General features: G+C 41.9%; 1 protein-coding gene across 1 annotated transcript in view; it reads left to right on the top strand.

Annotated features, from left to right (window-relative positions):
• Dnah11 (dynein axonemal heavy chain 11) overlaps positions 1–19,487 on the top strand; it is a 292,006-nt gene that overhangs the window by 237,303 nt on the left and 35,216 nt on the right. The window contains exon 67 of the mRNA XM_048339712.1: positions 9,290–9,494. Coding sequence (XP_048195669.1) covers positions 9,290–9,494 — 205 coding nt within the window. The remainder of the gene's footprint in view (positions 1–9,289; positions 9,495–19,487) is intronic.

Below are 19,487 nucleotides of genomic sequence, written 5' to 3'. Positions count from 1 at the left end.
CAAGCTGACTGCTAAGGCATGAGTGGCGTGAGGCATTGAGAAGGTGTTGGAGGTTTTCCCCTGGGGAATGAAAATGAGGGGTATTGGTAACAAGATTGGGCCTACACCATTGAAATGCTGAGTCTCCATTAGCCTTGGCAAACACTCTTACTGTGTTTGAGCCATCCCCATGTGGTTATTAAATTTGGATATCAAAGTACCTCTGGAAGCCAAAAGTCCAGTGGCTGGGCCCTCCGCTCCCAGGGGACTTGTGGTAATAGATAGAAAGATAGATAGATAGATTGATAGATCGATAGATAGATAGATAGATAGATAGATAGATAGATAGATAGATAGATAGATAGATAGATAGTTAGTGACCACTGAGGGCCTGTGAAGCTTAACATGTTGAGGTGAATTACTCCTAGATGCTAGGAGTCCAGTGGCCTGCTACTTTTGGTGAGGCTTACAATTTGATTTATAATCATGATGCTTGAGATGACCTTCATCTTAGTGTCCTCTGCTGTTGAGGTTCTAGTAGCCTGGATTTTTAACAGCTGTGCCCTCAATTAATTGAATACTTCCAGTTTCTTGCATGCTTTTAATGGGTAAGGTAGCCTTAAAGTATTTTTCTTCTTCAACTGAAGAATGAAACTTAGCTTTGAATTTAGAATAGCTGTCCTTGAGTGGGCAACTCTTTTTCTTTAGGCCCTTCTGTAGTGTTTAAGGTGGCCTGGCTCACTTTAGTGTCCTCTGCTGTTGACTTACTCCTGGCAACAGGAAGGGTCAGCATCTTTTTTGGTCTCAAGTAGAATTGTGCCATCTTAATGACTTCTGATTTTTTGGAGTCCACAGTCTTGTGACTTAGGCTTTTTGCGGAGCTCAAGCTGAATGGCACAGGCTTGGTAAGCTTTATGGACATCTGCCCTTACATGGTTTTATCTTTGGCTGCTGAACTTTCCTTGGCAGCCAGGTTTTCAATGGCCTGGCCTTCAACTACTGGGGCACTGGATATGTGGGGGACACTGTTCATAGTTGAAGCAGCTCTGTGTAAGTTAACTTCATCAAGCACAGATTTGGCCCCGGCAGACTAGAGTCCAACAGTTGGGCCCTCCATTCAGGGATTAGCTCCTAAAGCTAAAAGCCCAGGGGTTCATGTTAAATGTCCTCTCGTTGAGTGAGGTGGCTCTGCGGGGGTTTAATTTCCTCTGTTGCTGATTTATACTTGGCAGCTTCAAGTACAACAGCTTGGCCCGGTAGGATTTCAGGTTTTAAGTTGATTAAAAAAAAAGAGGTTGTTGGTCATTGAGGTGGCTCTGCCCACATTTCCCTCCTCCAAGGAAGAGATATGAACCCCAGTAGCTATCTGTTTGGGGGAATCCATCCTTGACTATATGAGGGCATAAAGTAGTTGGAATGTGATGCTGTTGGTCATCAAGGAAGGTCTATGGCAAAATAATGAGCTCCAATAGATGGTAGTCTTGGGACTCTGCCCTCCCCTTGGGGGCACACAGTACAGTACCCATGTACTTGCCGTGGCTGGTTACTTCAGAGGCCTAGTGCAGGTTCACTTCCTGAACTGAAACAGAAATTGCTACTGCAGATGGCTGACTAGTGACTTGGCCTTCTGCCCTCTGCCCGGTGGGTCCCATTGCCCTGGCTCCCCCTGGGGGCCAGGACTTTGTTCTTCTGAGCCCTCCTCTATAGGATGCCCTCTAATCAGTATCTCATTCAAAATATTTTTAACCACAAAAACAATTCAAAATTAGTAGTTTCTAGGTCCTAGGTGACAAGTTATAGCATGCATCATGGCTCTCTCTAGAAACAGAAGCAATGTGAATTCTTTGAAGTGAACTCTATGAAAAACCTCTAAGATACTGTGGACAAGGCTGGAAGTGATGGCAGCCCTGTGCTTCTTGGTAGTTTCCAATTGTTCCCTAGTGTGTCAGCTGGCAGAGTGACAGCTGAAGAAACCAGTGACACCTAAGGCATGAGCATGTAAACTATACAAAATAGGATGTCTATAGATGGCAGAAGGGACCAGAGAAACTGGAGGGTTGTCTGCCTTGGAGCAATTGGAGGATCTAAACTTTGGGAGTTTTATCATCAACCCTCCTTCCATTCTTCAGAATGCTTCAGGTCCTAGCCTGGGTCAGTTAGGGCTGTCTTCTACAGCAAACTACGGCTGAGTACCTTGAACTGCTGAGAGCTGTGTACATATCTCCAGGATGACTGGGTTCTTTGTTTGTTGCCGCTCGTTGGTCTCAAACTCAGGGCCTGGTGCTGTTCCTAAGTTTTGTCTGCTAAGGGCTGGTACTCTACCATTGAGCCACAGATCTACTTCCAGCTTTTTTGGTGGTTAATTGGAGATAAGACTCATGAACTTTTCCTGCCTATGCTTCTAACTGATCCTCAGATCTTAGCCTTGTGAGTAGCTAGGATTACAGGCATTAGCCACAGATGCCTGGTTCCAAGATGACTTTCAATTTTACTTGTCAGTCCAAAAAGAACATCCAGGTATCCAAACAAGAGAAGTAACCTTGATGAATAGGCTGATGAAATATGTAGTTCAAGAGCAGTGACAAAAAATGTCAGCACAGAGATTTGGGACTCAATTCTCCTTAGGTGAACACTCACCAAGAGCTGAAGAAGGCCAACTTCTCAATATAGCTCCCATTGAGCTCTTCTAGCCCACGCTTCACTGTGTGGGCATTGTTAACCCTGGGAGTTCTGCAGGAGGTAGAGAGGGTCTGCTGGACCACACATAGCAACTAGGCCTCAAATTCCATATATACAGAGTTCTTAGACATGAGTTCATTGGCTCCACACTGCCTGTGATCCTGTCCCAAGACCTAGTTCTAGCTACTGCCATTCATTGCTGCCATATTTCTGGCCCAAATGTCACTGCCAATGCATGCAGAATGGAAGATGGTAATGAGAAGGGGTGAGGTGATGCTAGCTGATGCTAGCTGACAGAGGAATCCAACTGAAGAGGGTGGGCCAGACACTTCAAGGCCACAGGACAGATATACTCACTCTCTGCATCGAGGATGGGGATAGGCTGATTCAACAATTTGGCTGCGCTAGTGCTCTGCAACAGGTTACTTAGTAAGTCACAACTTTCTCCTGAAGTTGGGGATGGTGGTGGGGGTGGCAGCAGTAATACTCTGCTTGTCCCAGTCTCTCAAAATACCTGTCAGGAGCCCATTCAGGTCTGCACCTGGTCTAGCTACAGTTTGTGCAGCTACTCCTTCCAAGCCACACTGAGGTCCTCACTGGGACAAGCTAGTTCTGAAGTGGTCATCAGCATGATCAACCCAAGGTGGCCTTACCACAGGGGTCTAGTTCAACTATAAAATGTTGAAATTGAGATCTGAGGACTATCTGGCTGTGACATCTGTCACCCCATTGATGGCCAGGGTTGATTCAGCTGATCTGGCTGGCTAGGCCGGTGTCGTCCCCCCCCCCCCCCCCCCGCACACACACACAGTTCTATGTGTGTCCCTCCCAAAGCTGTGCACTCCGTTGAAGAGAACAACAATCCCTGATAGAGGATGACTGACTGGTCCTCTGTCAAAGCTATACAAGTAACTGCACTCCCCTCCTAGAACCTCCAAAGAAGCTCTCAAAATGTTAAAATGTCTTAGTCTGGCAGCAGTTACTCTGATTCTGAAGATCCATCCCCTCTCATCTTGTGATAAGTCAAACAGCTTGATTCAGATATTACAGGTCTGCCAGAGCAGGTTAACCTGTCCAAAAATGAACTGAAATAAACCTCATTTGAGGGGCCTAGAGACCCAGATTCTAGTTCAAGCCCTGCCACTTCTGTGATGTGATCTTGGACAAGTCATAAATTCTTTGAGTCCATTAAAGGGAACCAGCTGAGCCATCTCTAGGGGCACTGAATGCCCTAAAGTTACAACTCCTCTAGGTGAGATGGGATGTTTTTAAATTACTAATGTCCTAGTCAATTAGAGCATAGTGTTTGTACTGGGAAACATAGTTTTTGTTTCAATTCCAAGGTCTCAGAATTCGGATATCACCTCTAAGTCAGCAAATCTCACCCAGAGAAGGGAAGAGGAGCTCACTCATGGGGGGGGAGGGGATATATAGGTCCAGTAACTGACACCCTCCCCCAAATTTAGAGATGTTGCCACCACTTGATGCTCATGGCAGGGGCCAAGGTGTCCCATTCTTGGTGGCAATGAGTCCAGCAGTAGCTTAAGAGCCCTATTTTAAGAAAGGAACTAAATTTCCCAGTCTTTGACTCCTCCTACTCTTGCTCCTGGTTTAAATTTTTTTTTGGGGGGGGGGGCAGTCCTGGGGCTTGGACTCGGCCTGAGCACTGTCCCTGGCTTCTTTTTGCTCAAGGCTAGCACTCTGCCACTTGAGCCAAAGCGCCACTTCTGGCCATTTTCTGCATATGTGGTGCTGAGGAATTGAACCCAGGGCCTCATGTATACGAGACAAGCACTCTTGCCACTAGGCCATATCCCCAGCCACTCCTGGTTTAATTTTGGGAGCTGGTGGCTGCTTTAGTACTTAGAAGTCTACATTTTCTATCTTGTATAGAGACATCAAAATAATTTTCTGCTTTCCCCACCCCTCTGGTTAACTGGTTAACTCTGTTGTTTTCCACATTCTTCAAATCATGAGAGAATACTAACAGTCTTGTTTCATTTTCCCAGATAGGAGATTAACAAAAAATTAACCTAAAAGCAATGATAAAACTCACTGAGTCTAATTTTTCCCAAGTTCTTCCATTTCCTTATGAATGGGGCAATGCCATTCTTTCTGATAGAGGCATAAAATTCCATTGTGTATATGTACCATATTTTCCTGGTCCATTCGTCTACTGAAGGGCATCTGGGTTGGTTCCATATTTTAGCTATGACAAATTGTGCTGTGATGAACATTGTTGTGCTGGTGGCTTTAGTGTGTTCTTGTTGGTAGTCGTTTGGGTAGATGCCCAAAAGTGGGGCTGCTGGGTCATAGGGGAGCTCTATAGCCTTCTGAGGACTCTCCATACCGCTTTTCAGAGTGGCTGAACTAGTATACATTCCCACCAACAATGAAGTAGGGTTCCCTTTTGGCCACAAAAATTATACTAAGTGAAATTATCCAGACCCAAAGAAACATGGACTCTGTGGTTTCCCCCATAGGGAATAATTAGCACAGGTTTAGGCTAGTCACAGCAGAGGATCACAAGAGTCCATTAGCTATGCCCTTATGAACACATAAGATGATGCTAAGTGAAATGAAGTCCATGTTATGGAAACGACTGTTATATCACTGCTGTAATCACTTTCAACATGCCATGTGAAACTGTAGCTTCTTTTCTTGATGATCCTTTTGTATCCCCTTCCTATGATTGTCTCCACACTATCACTATATCTCATCTGAGTACCCTGGATACTGTATATACTGATGTTAGAACTAGGGAAGTGAAAGGGAATATCAAAATCGAGAGACAAAGGATAAAAAGACAAACAACTCCAAAAGCAATACTTGCAAAACCATTTGGTGTAAACCAACTGAACAACTAATGGGGGAGAGGGAAAGAGGGAGTGGGGAGGGGGGAATGAGGGAGGAGGTAACAAGTAGTACAAGAAATGTACCCATGACCCAATGTATGAAACTGTAACCCCTCTGTACATCACTTTGACAATAAGTATTATTTTTAAAAAACTCACTGAGTCATATAATTTTTGCCTTTCGTAGATCATAAACACCCCCAATTGAGGATAATTTACTATATCCCTGGGAAATCTAAAGCTATTTCATAATGTCTCTAAGCAAAATATAAAACCCAATTTTATAAGCATTCCCCTCTTTGCCAGAGTAGAACTGTCTTCCACCCACCCCAGCCTCTCCTCTGGCCTCTTCAGCCTTTAACTCTGTCTCCTCACCAGAAATAAGACCCATCAAAGTAATGCATATGACTCTCAAACTTGGGTTTGCTAGAGTCTCCAGACATGTGTATGCATACAAGGGAGATACAGAGCTGGAATCACACCAGGGGGCTTACTGAGCTTGGCTGTAGCTCAGATTTTTGGCTAGTTATTTTACCAGTTCAAATCTTCACCCTACTCACATGGAATATTGTCAGAGCCCCAGGTGCCAAGTTGGGCTTGTTTGTATGGAGACAGGGGAGGTTTCCTTGAGAATTCAGAGAGGGGAAGATACTTTCCTGTAATGGTTGATTGGAAGGATTAGCTGATAATGCTTTGAGAAGGGATTACTCTAGAACCACCATCTTCAAGAGACATGCTAGTAGGAGTAAGAGTGAACAAATGCAGTCACTATATTCAATGTACTTTCTGTAATTTAAGGATCCAGATGGGATTGGAAAAGATGATGAGGGAGGAGGATGGAAGGGGTGTCACTGATCAAGATACGTTGTGCTCATAGTCTGACTTGTGACCATGAAACCCATTTGTTCAAGTACTTAAAATAAACAATAAAAATAAAAAATAAAAGAGATGCAGACAAATGACCTGCCATGGTAGGACCAATAGGCTAAGGGTGCTTTTTAAAGGATTGTACACAAGAAGGATAGATGACAAAGATAGCTGTGCCCCTGAAGCCTTAAATGTTTACTTTTGTCCTCTTATAACAGAAGTTTGCCCTCTCCTCTTAAAGGAATTCCACACTAAGCCCTGACATTCCTTACCAACTGAGTGAGTATCTTTTAGCTGAAATATTAGAAACAGAAGTGTTCCAGATTTTTGGAGTTTGGAGATTTTAAGATAGTTGATTATCTCTAAGGAGATATATTAAGGATGTAACCCACATGTCAAATATGAAATTTATTTATGTTTTTGTATGCCTCCTATACATAATCATTTTTATACAATATTTTTAGTGCACTTAACATTTGACTGTGACCCATCACATTGAGTCAGGGTAGAATTTTCCACTTTTGACACCACATTGATGCTTAAAAAGTTATAGATTTTCAATGAGTACTTTTCAAAAATATGTTACATTGCTGGTGATTACTTTTTATTCTTATGGCACAAAGGAACACATATAGCATGGACATACACACACCATGTTTATCTCAAAATTAACTTCTTACCCATAGTTCCCAATTATGTCACAAGTGCTGTCCCATAGCAATACAACAATCATGAAAATTCTCATCTAGTGTCCTTCATTTTAATGATTTTTCTTCTGGCCAGCATCAGAGTTTGAACTCAGGACCTTGCATTTACTCAGCTTGTTTGCTCACAACTGGCACTCTACTACTTCAGCCACACCGACATCCCAACTTTTTGCTAATTAATTGGAGATGGAGACTTGTGTACTTCTCTACCTAGGCTAGCTTTAAATTTCAATCCCCCAGATCTTGGCCTCCTACATAAGTAGGACGATCAGGGCTAAGCTTCAATTTAAAGTTTTAAAGCATAAAAATACTTAATTGTCTTAATCTGTGATTAGAACATGAAGTTTATGAAATGCAAAGTTAAATCTGGTGAAAATAAATCAGCCGTGAGGGAAAAGTCAAGTAACCTGATACCATGGAAGTTTTTGCCAGATGTTGCATCCTCTGAGAGTCTTCAGATGGAGTAACAACCAGAAATTTCACAAAATATACACAGGTGTGTGTGCTTGGCCCACTGTGGAGATGCCAACTTTTGGTGTCTCATTTAAATGTAAGACCCATGACATGGACAGTCTTGAAATTCATTTAAGGAAAAATTATGCAAATTGTGAGGATGACTAGAATAGTATAGTGTACGGTGCTAGCAAAGATTTTCTCAGAGCTACTTGTTGGAACGATTTTGGAAATCTGTTGAAAACTTGAGTGATGGAAGTTTTAATGGTTCTCTCCACTACAGAACTGGTGAGTATGTTGTCAATCAAAAAGAGGCCATGTCCCCCCACACACACACTTGAATGTGCACACACGCGTGCACACACACACATACACATACATGTATATGGCAGGCTAGTCAGGCACTGGTGGCTCACATCTATAATTCTTACTACTGAGGAGGCTGAGTTCTGAGGATCATGGCTCAGAACTATCCTAGGCAGGAGAGTCTATGTGACTCATATCTTCAATTAGCCACTAAGAAAAAGCTGGAAATAGAGCTGTGGTGCAAGTGGTACCATATCAGCTTTAAGCAAAAAGCTATGGGACAGTGCCCAGGTCCTGAGGTCAAGCCCTGGTATTGGCACCAAAATATTTTTTTAATGGCAGATTATCAGGAGATCAAGATTTAAGGATCAAAGTTCAAAGCTAGTCTGGGCAGATAAATCGACAAGATTCTTACCTCTAACCAGTAAAAATAGAAACTGAAGGCATAGCTCAAGTGGGAAGGGCCAATTATGAAAGAAAAGGCCAAGTGAAAGCATGATGCCAAGTTCAAATATCAGTACTCATGCCCATGTACACACACACACACACACACACACACACACACACAGAACAAGTGTCCTTGTCAGTGGGACCATGCTGTGGCACATCATTGTATTAAAAAAAATAAGCGAGAGTTTCTAAGAACTTTCAGTTCACGTGGTTACTTGACTAACCCAGGGCTAGAAACTCAAATGTTAATGATTTGACCTTCTGAATGGTTTTCTTTTCTTTTTGCAAGGTTCTTATTGATATATAACTCACATAACATCCAATCTATTTCAAGGGTACAATTAAAGCACATAGTTCATTAGTTTATAGTATATTCACAGAGTTGGATAGCCATCATTATAATCAGTTTCAGAATTAAAACCGTAAGTACCCACTAATCTACTTTCTGTCACTATTGATTCGCTCAGGCTGGACATCTCCGATAAGTGGAATGATACATTGTGTGGTGTTTTGTGACTGGGTTTTCTTACTTGGCCTACGGTTTTTCATATTCGTGCACATTATAGTACACAATGGGGAATCTGCACCCATGGGTATAGTAGACCGATTGAAGACATCTGAGCCTCCTTGGCTCTTTTGTCCACCTGTGGTCCTGGGAACAATCCCCTGGGGATACTGTTGAGTTTCATCAATCCTATGAGATTTTAAACTTTCATTTTCAGGTTAGTAAAGCTGTGGGGTTGGTTGTATTTAAGTGTTCGAGTGACATTACAAGGTGAGTGCTCTAACTGCCCCCATTTCACATATGAAGGTTCTGCGTCACAGCAGGGGTTTCACAGGTAAATTTTAAACCTGTATTTTAAGAACACTGAGAGCAGTGGAAACCTTAATCTCCTGTCTTTTGGCTGAGGTATATTCTCAGAATACAGGAATGGAATGATGCCTTTGTCTGTCCCAGAAACTCCTAACAGCCTTGTGTTATGTCCCCTATAGGTATATCAAGATTGGAGATAAAGAATGCGAATTTAACAAGAACTTCCGCCTGATCCTTCACACCAAACTGGCAAATCCTCACTATAAGCCAGAACTACAAGCGCAGACAACCCTCCTCAATTTCACAGTCACAGAAGATGGTCTCGAAGCCCAGCTGCTGGCAGAAGTAGTCAGTATTGAAAGGCCAGATTTGGAGAAACTTAAGGTAAAAATTATTAAATAATCTTCCAACACTTCTTCCTCACCCCCTTGGCACAGAATTATAGTTCAAGGCACAGGCATGTAAGGTAAGGTAGGATTCTTACCCTCCAGGATCTTGGAATCTAATTGGGAATAATAGCACTTTATACAGTGGTACTGGCCTTTGGATCATGTGTTGAATGTCATTGGTATAGAGGCAAGGAAGGCAAAGGTATGATGGCTCAAGAAGGAAGTGGTCTGTGGTCTCTGGGGACAAGTGGGAGCAGGGGTTCTCCTCATCCCTATCATTAGTGTTTTCTTTCATGAGCTGTTTCATTTCTGTTTGGACTTTTTCAAGGAATAATTCTTCCATAGAGGTGTGGACACTGATGGTGCACCCTGGTTTATCTTTGGGAACCTTGTACTTCTATATTGTCCAGCTTGGGTAGCTCAGTCCTTACAGCAGGCAACTCTGACACTCTGATTAGTGGCCAAGAAAAGGGGGTATTTGTATATTTGGGGCATGGACTGGGATGGTGCTGAGAGATAGAGATAAGAAAGAAGAGGATGGAAAGGGATTGAAATGGGAGAAGGGAACCGGGGGGATGATTAGAAGGGAGAAGGGAACGGGGGGGGGGTGATTAGAAGAGGAATGGGGGAAAAATGCTTTAGTGGGTTGTTTTCCTGGCCTTTCTGCCTTCCACTTGTATGTTGTTGACAACTCATTTAATGTTGTAGTGGTGCATGGCATATTTTCTATGATTTTCATTCTTTTAAACTTCCTAAAGTATGTTCAATGGCTCACTATCAGATCCATTTTGAGAAAATGTTCCATTGTGAGATTGAAAAAAGTATTCTACTGTTGTCATAAATTTTTGAAAATACATGTCATTAGATCTAGTCGATTAATGCAAGGTTTTAGATCCCCAATTATCATAGTAGGAAAGAATAATGGAAGGGCCAATGTGATCAAAGATAAGTATGTATGAAAATATCACAATGAAGCACTCTTGTACAATTAATATATATTAATAAAAGAGAAAACCATTGCTGAGTTTTGCAGAAATCATTCGTTGGGTCTTATAATTAATGTGCCCTGCCAGTCTCTGCCATTTTAAAAATTCATTTAAATAATTCACATTCTAAGAGATTATTCATATAGTTGGATTACTATCTACCATCTTTGTAGCTTTTTTGCTTCTTTATTTTGATTTGTTTGCATCCTTTTCTCTCTGCCTTCTCTGGTTTCAACTGAGGATTTTATATGATTCTAATATCTCTTCTCCCTTAGCATGGAAATTATACTTTAAAAAAATTCAGTGGTTGTAGCCTTAGTGTTTGTAAGATACAACCAATCTAGGTACATGTTCAAATATACTTAACTGCTTCAGAGGCAACTCGGTGACAATCATATGGTTTTTTTTTCTTCCCCACCCTTACAACATTACTGTCATTTAGGTCATTTACATAAATTCCATAGCATAAAGTAATTACTGGATATGTTGTTGCTATCATACTTTTGAGTCAACTGATCAATTAAAAGTAAGAAAAATAAAATATCTAGCACTTTGGTTTATTTTCTTTCCCTATGAAGAAATCATTTCAAACTTTTATGGTCAAACAGGTAAACTGCAGCAAAATTCTTCCATTTTGTTTAAGCAAACTTCTGTTTCTTTTTTATTTTAGAAGGATAATTTGACAGGAGATAAAAATCAAATATGGTTACTTCACATACATTTACACACAATATTTTAAATGTTTTACATTTTTCTTGGTTGCTAGATTTCTCTACAAGAATTCCCTGTTATTTTTATTAATGTTTATTCTCTCCATAGGTAAGGTGTTTCTCTACCACAATGGATTCTTTCAAGTATATTTTCTTTGCTTTTGGATTTCTGTGGTTTGAATATGAAGTGCTCAGATGTAGACTTCCTGGCATTTATCCACTTCTATAACCTTTCTAGATGTGTGGTGTCTATCATTAATTTTGAAAAATTTTAGCTGTGGTTACTCCCAGTATTTCTGTAATCTTTTTTTTCCTCATTTTAGTATTCCTGTTATGCGTATGTTACCTAATAGATTTGGGGTATTCTTTGCCACCTTAAGTTTTCTTTATTTTTTCTCTCCAGAGAAGAAGATTCTACTGGATATCATTCCTTGACGATGTCCAGCTTACCACTGATCCTATCAAAAGCATCCTTCATTTTTTTTATTTGTTTATTAATTGAACACAAATTTTTTTTACAAGGTGTTGTGCAAAAAGGGTACAGTTACATAGTAGGGCAGTGTGTACATTTCTTGTGATATCTTACGTCCTGTTTTTCTATCCCTTCTCTAGGTCAGGTAGACATATATACAATATACAATGTATCAAGAACATATATAGTATTCACAGACTTGGTCTCTATTGTCTCTCCGTCTCCCTTTGTTAACAGTCATATATCAGGGAGATCATGCCCCTTGGTTTTCTGTGTTCTAGGCTTGTCTCGCTCAACATTATTTGTTCGAGTTCTGACCATTTCCCTGCGAATAACAATATTTCACCATTCCTAATCGCTATGTAGTATTCCATTGTGTATAAGTACCATATTTTTTGGATCCATTCGTCTGTGGAGGGGCATCTGGGTTGTTTCCATATTTTGGCTATTGTGAATTGTGCCGCAATAAACATGGAAATACAAATATCTTTTTGATACCTTGGGTTTTGCTGTTTAGGATAGATGCCTAGGAGTGGTATGGCTGGGTCATAGGGTAGGTCTATATTGAGCTTTTTGAGAAACCTCCATACTGTTCTCCAAAGTGGTTGTACTAATTTGCACTCCCATCAACAATGGAGAAGGGTTCCTCTTTCCCCGCACCCCCTCCAGCATTTGTTGTTTCCTGAGTTCAGGGTATAGGCCATTCTAACTGGGGTGAGGTGGTATCTCAGGGTTGTTTTTATTTGCATTTCCTTTACTAGCCAGGGATGTTGAGCATTTCCTCATGTGTTTCTTTGCCATTTTTATTTCTTCTCTTGTGAAGTCTCTCTTTAGCTCTTTTGCCCATTTCCTAATAGGTTTATTGGGCTTGGAGGGGCTTAGTTTTTTGAGTTCTCTGTAGATGACAGATATCAGGCCTTTGTCTGTTGCTGTGCTAGTAAATATCCTTTCCCATATTATTGGCTGTCTTTCTATTTTGGTGGCTATGTCCTTAGCTGTGCAGAAACTTTTTAATTTGTAGTAGTCCCATTTGTCGAGTCTTCCCCTATTTGTTGTGCCCCTGGGACTCTATTCAGGAAGTTCCTTCCTGTGCCTGTAAGTTCTAGTGTCTTTCCTACTCTGTCCTTCAGTAGTTTTAAGGATTCAGGTCTGATATTGAGGTCCTTGATCCATTTTGAGTTGATCTTGGTGCATGGTGATAGGCTTGGGTCTACTTTGAGTTTTCTGCATATGGCTGCCCAGTTCTCCTAGCACCAGTAGTTGAAGAGGCTATGTTTATTCCATTGTATGTCTTTAGCTCCTTTGTCGAATATCAGCTGACTGTAAGAGTGCAGTTTTATTTCTGGATCTTCAATTCTAATCCATTGGTCTTCCGGTCTGTTTTTATACCAATACCATGCTGTTTTTGTTATGATGGCCCTGTAGTAGAGCTTGAAGTTTGGTATTGTGATACCTCCTGCACTGCTTTTTTTTTTGCCTAGAATTGCTTTGGCTATTCTAGGTCTTTTGTCGTTGCATATAAATTTATGGATTGGTTTCTCTATTTCAGTGAAGAATGTAACTGGGATTTTGATAGGGATTGCATTGAATTTGTAGAACAATTTGGGCAATATGGCCATTTTCACTATATTGATTCTGCCTACCCATGAGCATGGGAGGTCTTTCTATCTCCTTGTGTCTTCTTTGATTTCCCTTATTAGATTTTTATAGTTTTCATTAAATAGGTCCGTCACGTCCTTGGTTAAGTTGATCCCTAGATACTTTATTCTTTTTTTGGCTACTGTAAATGGAATTGTTTCCATAATTTCCTTTTCTGTATGTATATTGCTGGTGTACAGAAAAGCTGCTGACTTTTGTGGATTGATTTTGTATCCTGCTACTTTGCCAAATTGATTTATTAGGTGTAGGAGTTTGGGTACTGAGTGTTTTGGGTCCTTCAGATATAAGATCATGTCGTCTGCGAATAGGGATAACTTGATTTCTTCCTTGCCGATGTGGATCCCTTTGATGTCCTCCTCTTGCCTTATTGCTATGGCTAGGGATTCCAGCACTATGTTGAACAGAAGTGGGGAGAGTGGGCATCCTTGTCTTGTTCCTGAGTTTAGGGGGAATGATTTAAGTTTCTCTCCATTTAATATGATATTAGCAGTTGGTCTGTTGTATATTATTGTTTTGAGGAATGTTCTATCTATTCCTGTTCTCTCCAAAGCTTTTAATAGGTATGGATGTTGTATTTTGTCAAAGGCTTTTTGGGCATCGACTGAGATAACAATGTAATTCTTAATTTTAGATCTGTTTATGTGGTGAATTATGTTGATTGATTTACGGATGTTGAACCATCCTTGTGACTGTGGGATGAAGCCTACTTGGTCATGATGTATGATTTTCTTGATCAGTTTCTGGATCCTGTTAGCTAATATTTTATTGAGGAGCTTTGCATCTGTGTTCATTAGTGATACTGGTCTGTAGTTCTCTTTTTTTGTTGGGTCTTTGCCTGGTTTGGGAATGAGGATGATATTAGCTTTGTAGAATGAGTTTGGGATTTCTCCCTCTGTTTCTATTTCGCGGAAGAGTTTGAGGAGTATTGGTATTAGCTCCTCACTAAAGGTTTTGTAGAATTCGTTGGTGAATCCATCTGGGTCTGGGCTTTTCTTAGTAGGGAGGTTCTTGATTACCTCCTGTATCTCACTGTAAGTTATTGGTTTATTTAGTTGATTTATTTCTTCTTGGTTCAGTTTGGGCAGTTTGTACTTCTCTAAGAATTGATCCATTTCTGTAAAATTATTGTTTTTTGCTGAGTAGAGGTTTTGGAAATAGCTCCTTATGATTGTTTGAATGTCGTGTGTACTTGTTGTAATTTTTCCGATGTAGTCCTTGATTTTACGTATATGAGTCTCTTCTCTTCTTTTTTTTGTAAGTCTTGCAAGGGGTCTGTCAATTTTGTTTATTTTCTCAAAGAACCAGCTTTTAGTCTTATTTATTTGTTGAATTGTCTTTCTATTTTCAATCAGATTTATCTCTTCTTTAATCTTTGTGCTCTCTCCCCTCCTCGTCGTTTTAGATTCTGTCATTTCTTGTTTCTCCAGTTGTTTTAGTTTCATCGTGAGGTTATTCACCTGCTCTGCTTCCATTCTTTTAATGTGAGTGCTGAGGGCAATGATCTTGCCCCTCAGTACTGCCTTAGCTGTGTCCCATAGGTTTCTTTGTGATGTGTTTTCATTGTCATTGTGGCTTATGAATTCATTGATTTCATCTTTAATTTGGTCTGTGGCCCAAGTGTTGGATAGCAGTGTGTGGTTTAGCCTCTAAGAGTGTGTATAGCCTCTGTGGTATCCTTTGTTATTGAGGGTTACCTTTAATCCACTGTGATCAGATATAATACATGGGATGACATCAATACTTTTGTATTTGCTGAGGTTCTTTGTGTGGGCTATGACGTGGTTTATTTTGGAATATGATCCATGGGCTGCTGAAAAGAAGGTGTGTTGGATCTCTGTAGGGTGGAAGTTTCTATATAGGTCTGTTAGATCCATTTGGGAAATGGTGTTATTTAGGTCCTCAGCTCCCTTACTAATCCTCTGGTTGTTGGATCTGTCTCTTGGGGAGAGAGGGGCATTAAAGTCACCCACTATGATTGTGTTTGCATCTATCTTGTTCTGTAATTCTGTGAGAATTTGCTTGACATATATTGGGCCTCTTTTGTTCGGTGAGTATACATTTATCACTGTGATGTCTTGATTCTAGATTTTTCCTTGTATTAATATGTAGTTTCCTTGTTTGTCTTTTTGAGTTGACTTTAATGAGAAGTCCAGCTTGTCTGAGATCAGAATGGCTACACCTGCCGTTTGGGTGGGTGCATTTGCTTGGTATATCTTGCTCCATTCTTTCATTCGAAGCCTGTTTTTGTCCCTTGCTGTAAGGTGGGTCTCTTGTAGACAGCAGATGTCAACTTTTTGTTTGTGGATCCATTCTGCCAGTCTGCTCCTCTTTATCGGGGAGTTTAAACTATTTATATTTAAAGAGATCAAGGATAAGGGTGTTTTTCCTCCTTCCATTTTCTTGTTGGGCTGTTTCTTCCTCTTTTTTTTTTTTTCTTGTCTTTAGTGAGCTGTTCTTTCTGTTGGACTTTGGCTATTGAAGTTTCTTTCTGATTCTGTCTGTGTGTCTTTTACGATCTCTGTTGGGTGGGGCTCCCCTCTTAGAATTCGCTGTAGGGCTGGTTTTTTATTCACATACTCCTTTAGCTCTTCTTTGGTGTGGAAAGATCTGGTTTTGCCTTCGAATGTGAACTCCAATTTCGCTGGATATTTGATCCGAGGTTGCAAATTGTTAGCCTGAAGTACTTGGATGGTGTTCTTCCACTCACTTCGAGCTTGGTAAGTTTGTGTGGATAAGTCGGATGTTATTCGAATCCTCTTCCCATTGAAGAAAGTTTCCTTCTTCGCTTTGGCTGAATTCAGAATTTGCTCTTTAATCTTGAGGTCTGTAGTCTTGAATATTATGTGCCTTGGGGTGGCTTTCCTGGGGTCTGGCCTGCCAGGTGTCCTATAGGCTTCGGTTACCTGGATGGGGTCCCCTGTGAGATTGGGGAAGTTTTCTGCAATAACTTTATTGAGAACATGTTTAAGCCCTCTGCTCTGGTATTCGGCTCCTTCTTCTATTCCAATTATGCGCAGATTATATCTCTTGTCTTTGTCCATTAGTTCCTGGATTAGTTTGCCCTGAAGCTTCACCTTTTCTTGGAGTGTGGTCATTTTCTGGTTGTTGTCGGGTGCTTCATTGTCCAGGCGAGAGATTCTGGATTCCATATGGTCCACTCTTTGTGTTATGGTTTCAATTGCGAGTTTATGGATGTCAGAGAGCTATTTATGGTTGTCATATCAGCTCTGATCATGGAAATTTCTTCCTTTAAAGAGTTGTATTTTAGGGCTGGGGATATAGCCTAGTGGCAAGAGTGCCTGCCTCGGATACACGAGGCCCTAGGTTCGATTCCCCAGCACCACATATACAGAAAACGGCCAGAAGCAGCGCTGTGGCTCAAGTGGCAGAGTGCTAGCCTTGAGTGGGAAGAAGCCAGGGACAGTGCTCAGGCCCTGAGTCCAAGGCCCAGGACTGGCCAAAAAAAAAAGAGTTGTATTTTAAATCTATTTTTTCATGCATTTCAATTCTCAGGATGTGGAGATTTTCTTTAAAGAAGGCTTGCATTGTATCCATTTTTGCTTCCATTTCTTTAAAGCAGGCTTGCATTGTATCCATTTTTGCTTCCATTTCTTTCTTGGCTTCCTGGGTGTCCTTCAAGATTTCTGCTCTAAACTCCTGGAATTGTTTTCTGATTTCATTTCTGACGCTTTCCATCATTCCTGTTAACATGGCCTCATTTGCTTTTTTAGTCTCCATCTCCTCTTCAGTCGTGCTGCTTTTTGGAGCTGGCAAGTTGGCTTGCCCTTTGATGAACTGTGTTATGTTTCTTTTTGATTTGCGTATCTGGAGATCTGTGGATAGCTTCTCAGGTTTGGTTTGTAGCTCTTCCCTCCCTCTTGTGTAGGCGTGTCTACAGCAGCAGGTGCTGCCGCTGTGGCCCCACCCACCAGTACAGGGTATGCCTACCAGAGCGGGCGCTGTCGCCGGGGGCCCCGCCCTCCTGTGCGCTGTGCATCCACTACAACAGGCACTTTAGCGGGGTATGCCTCCCAGAGCGAGCCCCGGGTTGTTGGGTTGTGCTTGCGCCCTCCTGCGAGTCCGTTGGGGGGGCGGTATGTGTGGGGTCCAGTGGGATCGACTGTCCGGGTGTGGGTTAGCACCCTCAGACCTCGCCTCCGCTGCGAGTAGGGGACGTGATCAAGCCCAGGCGTCCCTGCTGTGCTGGTATTGCCCACCAGCGCCTGTGATTTTAGTTGTAAGAGTCCGCGAGGTCCAGGCGCCTAGGGTGGGGCTTGCACTGCCGGCCGTTCCCCCCACCCCGCCCCCGCTGGGAAGGGGACGGGGCCGGTTCTGCCAGTTCAGGAACCTGTGGGGCCTTGGGGCTGCTCCGCCCTTCCCCTGCTAAACTGACTTCCCAGCGCCCGAAGGGAGCTTCCCACCTGATTTGAGGGTTCTTTGTTCCCACGGGGTGGGGAGGGGGAGGGAGGGAGATCTAGCTTCTTTGTAGGGCTTGGGTCTCTGATAGCTGGTCTCCCGTTGGGGGAGGGGGTAATGGGGGACTCACTGATCCTGCATTGTGTGTGTGTCCCGCGCAGCCGTTGGTCCCTCAGGGGATGGCGAAGTGTCGTGGTGGCTTCCCCGATTCCCTCCTTCTGCCGCACTGGGTCCCCCTGTCCGAACCCGGTGTGGACCCGAACTTCTCGTCACTGCCGTTGTGTGTCTTGGTCCGCACCCTCCCGTGCAGACCCACCCTGACCGTGGGGTCTCCCGCTATCTGGATTCTGCACTCCTGGCAGCCTGTCTGCCGATCGCCGGGTTCCCCTTTCCCAGCCTGGCCCTGTTTGGGCCAGGGTCGGCTGGTGGGGGGAGGGTGCCCCGGAGATTCTCCAGCTCCGTGTAGGTTTTCGGCTCTTCTTTTTTGCTCCCTTTTGTTTCCTGGGTTTCTCCACTGCTTCTGGCTGCTGGTTTTGCTGGGTTCTTGATGGGGTGTTGGGTGTTGGAGTTCCCAGCTCGCTATTCAGTTGGAGCGAGTCGGGGTGCCTCCCTACTCTGTTGGCCCCATCTTTCTCTCTAATCAGCATCCTTCATTTTTGCTCTGGCATTTTTATTTCTAGTATTTTATTTTGGTTCACTAAGGTTCTCTCTGCTCATGTATTTCCCACATGCTCTTGTATGTTATCCATTTCTTCAGTAGAGCTCTTAGTATATGATACCTCATTATTTTTAATTTCCCTGACAACTCATACATCTGGCCATACTTGCATCTTGTTTTGTTTATTGTACCAGCACTGGAGCTTAAACTCAGGGCCTTGTGTTCTTGTTCAGCTTTTTTGCTCACAGCTGCCGTTCTTTTACTTGAGCCCTGTTTCTTCTTCTAGAGTTTGGCTGGTTAATTGTAGATAAGAGTCACAGGATTTGTCTGCCTTGGCTAGCTTAGACTCTGCATCCCCAAATCTCAGCCTCCTGAGTAGCTAAGCTTGCAGATGTGATGCCCTGCAACTTGTTCTGAGGTTTGCATTGTTTTTTCAAGACTGTGTCTTTTGCCTTTTAGCATGTTGTTTGTGTTTTTGTTGAAAGCCAGTCACATTATATTGGGTAGTTGGAACCTGGATAGTGTTATAGTGTTTCAGTGTGGAATTTTATGTTTAATGGCTGCTCTTTGCTGTGTTTAAATGGTTTCCATAGCTGTAGATAGCATAGCCTTCAGTGTCTCTAATATCCTTATTCTTAGCTCTCTGTTTGTTTTGAATTTTCCTAAAACTCCCTTCTTAAATAAAATCTGAGTCTTATAGCTTCTTTCTTACTATATATATATATATGCATATATATATGCATATATATATAGTAAGAAAGTATATATATGCATATCTATATATGCATATATATGCATATATATGCATATATATGCATATGCATATATATGCATATATATGTATATATATGCATATATATATGCATATATATATGCATATATATGCATATATATATATATATATGCATACCAGAGTCCATGACTATGGTTCTGGAAGTTTAGAATTCTATAATCTTGTAGATAATTCTCAGGTATTATTTTTAGTAAACTCAGGTTTCTATTCTTTGATCTTCAAAAGAGTTCCTCCGCCTTTTCTTCCCTTTCCTAGGTGAGGTAGGAAGTTGTGAGGTATCTGAGTTGTCTAATT

The sequence above is a fragment of the Perognathus longimembris genome, chromosome 2, assembly GCF_023159225.1.
Source record: "Perognathus longimembris pacificus isolate PPM17 chromosome 2, ASM2315922v1, whole genome shotgun sequence".
Taxonomy (NCBI): domain Eukaryota; kingdom Metazoa; phylum Chordata; class Mammalia; order Rodentia; family Heteromyidae; genus Perognathus; species Perognathus longimembris.
This window is presented reverse-complemented; position numbering and strand designations above follow the sequence as displayed.